Below are 5,771 nucleotides of genomic sequence, written 5' to 3'. Positions count from 1 at the left end.
ATCTATCACTTCATATGTATCTGTTTGTGGTGAAAACATCTAATACCTTCTCTCTTAGTAATTTTAAGTATATAATGTAATATTATTAACTAGAGTCACCGTACCATACAAGAGATCTCCAGAATTTATTATTGTTAGAGAAAATAATTTTGAAACTCAATCACATGTAACCATATGAAATTCCATTCTCTCTTGTGAGTGGCAACCTCCTAACCCATTTAGAAATTTCAGTTTTCAGAATTTCCAGCTCTATGATGATTAGCCACCCTTGGCTTTGTGCAGATATGAGAATTCTAAAATAGCACCCCTAAATTTAAAATGTTTTAGGACTGGGGATGTGGCTCAATGGTAGAGTGCTTCCCTATCATGTATGAGGCCCTGGATTTGAGCCCCAGGACCATAAAAGAAAAGTAAAAAGTCTGGCATGGAGGTGTACTCCTATAATCCTAGCTACTTGTAAGACTGAGACAGGGGGATTGCAAGTTTAAGGTAAACCTCAGCAGCTCAGCAAGGCCCTAAGAAATTTAGTGAGACCCTGTCTCAAAATTAAAAAAATAAAAAGGGTCAATGATATAGCTCAATGGTAAATTTCCTGAATTAAATTCCTAGTACCCTCCAAAATCTTTAAATCCAATTAGAATGTATACTAGTGATTATTAGAGGCCAGAAAGGGCTGGGAAAGATAGTATATTATGGGTACTGAAGCTTAGATAGATGGAAGTCACAAGTTCTAGTGTTCAACAGCACTGTGGAGTGCCCATAGTTCACAATAACCTATTATTTATGCTGTGAATAACTAGATGATAAAAGCCTTCAGCTCCAAACATAAATGGTAAGAAGAATGAAGCACTCATTACCCTGATTTTATCAGTAAATATTGCATACTTGTTTTGAAATGTCATACTGTACCACATAATTACAGTAATTACATGTTAATCAAAAGAATGTTTTAAATGTTCAAGGAGTGGGAAATATTAACTACCCTCATTTAAACATTGTACACTGCATACATGCACCAAATTATGGCGTTGAACCCACAATTTAGTATGATTGAAATAAATAAAATAGAGCCATGGTTCAGAGGCAGCATGGTTCAGTGCTCAGAAACTCTTGGGACTCAGTGGTAGCTGCAGGAAGAAAAGTTAGGAGAAGAATCCAGACTCTTAGGAGTTCGATACTGAGAACTTTCTGTAGGAATAAGAAGGAACTCAGAATATTTCCTTAAATATATACATCAGAAGATCAAATCTGAAAGGACAAGATTTGGTCCCTGGGAAAGGAAAAAAGTTGAACCAAGGTTAAACAATGATGTAAAATTCTCCTTAAAATAATAGCAAACCTCATCCAAGAGCACATCAAAAAGATCACATATATAAATCATTATCTTAGGTATGCAAAAATGCTTCAACGTATGCAAATCAATAAATCTGATTTATCACATCAACTGAAGGAATAATAGAAACCTCATAATCACCTCAACAGATACAGAAAAAAAAGCATTTGATAAAAATCAACATCACTTTATATTAAAATCCTCAACAAATTAGAGAAGGAATGTATTTCAATACAATAAAGCCTGTATATGACAAAACCCACATCATAATGAATGGGGAAAAGCTGAAATCATTTCCTCTAATATTTGTTCCTCTAATAGGAGAAACAAAAAAAGAATGTCCACTTTCACCACTGCTATTCAACATGGTGTTAGAAGATTTAGTCAAAGCATTAAGACAAGGGAAAGAAATAAAAGGCACCCAAATAAGAAAGGAAGAAGTCAGATTATCCCTCTTCACAAGTGACATGATAGTATAATTAGAAAAGCCTAAAGATTGCATTAAAAAGCTGTTGAAAATAATAAATTCAGTGACATTGTGGGGTACAAAATTGACGTATAAAAATCATTGTATGTTAATCATCTTTATACACCAATAAAGAGACTGTCACATAAATAATAGCATGTACAATAGTGAAATTCACAAAGAAAAAGGCACAGTGTCTTTATGGCCCTGTTGGGGTTTGGAGACAATATACTCCACAACTAGTAATATTGTTCCCACCCATACACTGAATGACACAGGAATCTACCAGCATTAAATGGGATGCAGAGTCAGAAGTGACACCATTGTAGCAAAAATAATCCTGCCACCATAGCCACAAAATACTTCAGACTTTATGGCATTGAAAGATTTAATAAATGGGAAGGAAACAATAGGGAACTTATTAAAGCCACGATATGAGATTTACTAGTATCCTGGGATTCAGGGGCAAGTTCATGCCATTCACATTTAAGAAATTTTTGGCTTTTGCAAAGCAACTTCTGATCTGTATCTGATCACTGATAAGAAAGGGATGTTTGCACACAGGTTTGGCAGTGCATCCATACCTCATGATGAGCAGAATCCTGTCATATTCTCCAATCAATAAAATTATACAGGCACAACAGTGATCTTCACCACAAGGTGAAGATGATATATCTGAATTGAGCCAAAGAGCACCATGAACTAAGCTGCAATTCAAATATATAGGAATTCAAATGTATAGGAAAAGCTTCCCATTCCTATCTGCAGTGCTACTTCCATTGAATAATCATTGTTCACTTTACTGTTTATCCTTCCTAATTATCCTTATGTTCATATACACATACATAGGGAGACACTTTTATTCATCATAGATTTTTGTCTTTTTAAATATGTAATTAGTGCTGTACGTTGATCCATAACTTGATTTTGTTTTCATCTGACAGTGACTGCACAAAATAGTTCTTTCCAGAAAGGATACAAGTGGAGGGAAGAGAAAGTGGAAGTACTGGGGACTGAAGTGGAGAAAATTATATTCCATGTTTATATAATTATGTCAAAATGAACCCCATTATTATGGAAATCTGTAATAATGCACTAATAAAAACATTTTAAAAAATAATTATTTCCAGGTCAGTCAGTGAATACCTAACTCATTCTTTTTATTTGTTGCAAAACATTTTGTAGAAAGATTATTCATTTATTTTCTTCTGATGGATAGTCACATTATTTCTTTTAATTTTTCTTTGACACTACATATAATGCTGCAATATATATCATCTTTATTCGTCACTGTTTATACTTCTGTGGTCTAGATTTCTAAATGAGGGGTTTCTAAGTCAAAGTGTTAGGACTCAAGGTATAGAAAGAGAGATCAAATGATGGGAAACAGAACACAGTTAGATAGAAGGAATAATTTCTGACCATTTTGCAGTACAGTGGGGTGACTATAGTTCACAATAGTCCACTACATATTTTATGAAGCTCTGGAAAAAAAGGAGTTTGGAGACTCCAAGCATACAGAAATAATAAGGACAGGCAAATCTTAAATACTATGACTTAACTGGTACAAACTGTTACGCATGTGATGAAATATCAATCTAAACCCCATTAACATGTACAATTAATACACATTAATTAAAAAAATAATTTTTAAAAAGCATGCCTGGGGTCCTAATTAGAATAAGATATATTCCATGCATATATAATTTTATCAAATACTGTCACATATAACTAAATAGAGCCAATAAAAACAACATATACATTTATCTTTTTAAATGGAAACTACCAAATTTCTGTAAGGAAATGGAGTCATACACTATCAGCAGGAAACAAGTGCACATAGTCAAATAAGAACCTCAACATGATTAAAACCATTCATTTTCCTTCTGTAATGAAAAGCATTGCATTTGTTGTTTGTTTTTTTAGAGTGGATTTTTAAAAAAGTATTGTTGTAGATGGACACAATACCTTTATTTTACTTATTTATTTTTATGGGGTGCTGAGGGTTGAACCCAGTGCCTCACACATGCTAGGCAAGTGCTCCATCACTGAGCCACAACCATAGCCCCTATATTTGTTTTAATTTTACTTCATTTACCTTATCAATAATTATTTTGAACATTTTCCCAACATTTTTGGCAATTAGCAATGCCATTTCTGTGGATTGTCTATTCATCCACTGGCTTGTGAATTTCTTTTTGTAGGTTTGAGGCTCTTTGTGTATTAAGGATATTACCTCACTGTTGTCACATCCACAAAAACATTTTCTCACCTTTAATTGTTCTCCTTTTAACATTGTAGTGCTTTGATCTTTCCTTTAGCAATCCCAATTTTCATGTCTGGATTAAAAAAATATTCTCACACTCAAGATTCACCTAATTTTCCCTTAGTATATTTTTACATTTATGTCCTCAATTCATCTCTAGAATATTTTGAAATACTCATCTGTCACAAAGAATAAGACAGAGATGGGAAAAATATTTAAGAACGTCCCCATTTTAAAAATAACCTGTGAAAAGGCCAAATCAGGACTGGCATGCAGCCTTTGATTCCCAATCCAGGGCTCCTTTTACTATATATTTAGCATTAACATTTATGGCCCTGTGTAAATAGAATCCTACCTTACCTAGCTATTAGAAAATGTTTCCTCTCCAACTGTCTCCTAAAAGCATCTTTCACCTCCTTGTTCCTCAAGCTGTAGATGAGGGGGTTCAACATGGGGATCACCACTGTATAAAACAGAGAAATCACTTTATTAATACCCAGAGAGGAACTTGAGCCAGGGCGGACATAGATGAAGAAAAGTGTCCCATACAGAATAGTGACAGCTGCCAGGTGAGAAGAGCAGGTGGAGAAGGCTTTCCACCTCCCTTCTGCAGTCTGGACCCTTGAGATGGCCACGAGGATGCAAACATAGGAGACCATGATGATCAGGCCACTGAGAACTCCGATAGCTCCTGCGAAAATGAAGAGCACCCACTTATTGACGGAGGTATCAGCACATGCTAGGGAAAGCAATGGGGAAATATCACAGAAGAAGTGATTCACAGTATTTGGACCACAGAAGGGTAAGCAAAAAGTGAGTGTTGTATGGGTCATGGTGCTTATTAGAGCTATGGTGTAAGGCCCTGTAACCAGCTGCACACAGACTCTCTGGGACATAATGAGAGTATACAGCAAGGGCTTACAGACAGCTGCGTACCGATCGTACGCCATGGCAGCCAGGAGGAGACATTCAGCTGCCACAAAGAGACCAAAGAACCACATCTGGGCAGCACAGCCCACAAAAGAGACGGCTTTTCTCTCTGCAAAGATATCACTCAGTGTCTTAGGTGCAATGGAAGAAGAGGAACAGACATCCACAAAGGACAAGTGACTAAGAAAAAAGTACATAGGAGTGTAGAGTCTGGGATCAAGGCATATGAGAATGATCATCCCCAAATTACCCCCAAGGGTGACAAGATAAGCAAAAAGAAGCAGGATGAAAAGGACAATCCTCTGATGGAGAAGGTCTGTGAAGCCCAAGAAAAGAAATTCTGTCACTGCCGTTCTATTCGTTTCTTCCATTGGTCAGTTGGAATCTGTTGCAAGAAAGAAAGAAAAAAACTATTTTATTTCAAAAAAATCAATCTTTAACAGCCATAAATAATAGTTTTATCCAGTGACAGATTATCTTAAATAGGTCTATAACAGACAATTGGGAAACAGCCTTGAACAATAATATTCCCAGCTACTAGATCTGGACTGTTGTGCAAAGATCCTGTGTAAACTTGGGCAACCTGCCTTACTTAGGTCTCTCAGTACTCTATCCCCACCCACATCAAGAATGGTTCAACTACAGGGTATAAAACTCCCTCGGATTATAAAATTACACTTGAAATGAAAATTACTCTCCATATTTCAACTTGCTCTGTGATGAGACTATAAAACCCACCTAGGAATACCTTTATGGAGAGTACTGTAAAAACCAAT

At 35.8% G+C, this 5,771-nt stretch overlaps 1 protein-coding gene across 1 annotated transcript; it reads right to left on the bottom strand.

The window, feature by feature from the left end:
• Positions 1-4,421: 4,421 nt before the first annotated feature.
• On the bottom strand, positions 4,422-5,366 carry LOC114081153 (olfactory receptor 5G3-like). Its single transcript, XM_027922731.2, has one exon. It carries the CDS (start codon positions 5,364-5,366, stop codon positions 4,422-4,424), a length of 945 nt encoding a protein of 314 aa, XP_027778532.2.
• Positions 5,367-5,771: the final 405 nt, after the last annotated feature.

Source organism: Marmota flaviventris, chromosome 9, assembly GCF_047511675.1.
Source record: "Marmota flaviventris isolate mMarFla1 chromosome 9, mMarFla1.hap1, whole genome shotgun sequence".
Taxonomy (NCBI): domain Eukaryota; kingdom Metazoa; phylum Chordata; class Mammalia; order Rodentia; family Sciuridae; genus Marmota; species Marmota flaviventris.
This window is presented reverse-complemented; position numbering and strand designations above follow the sequence as displayed.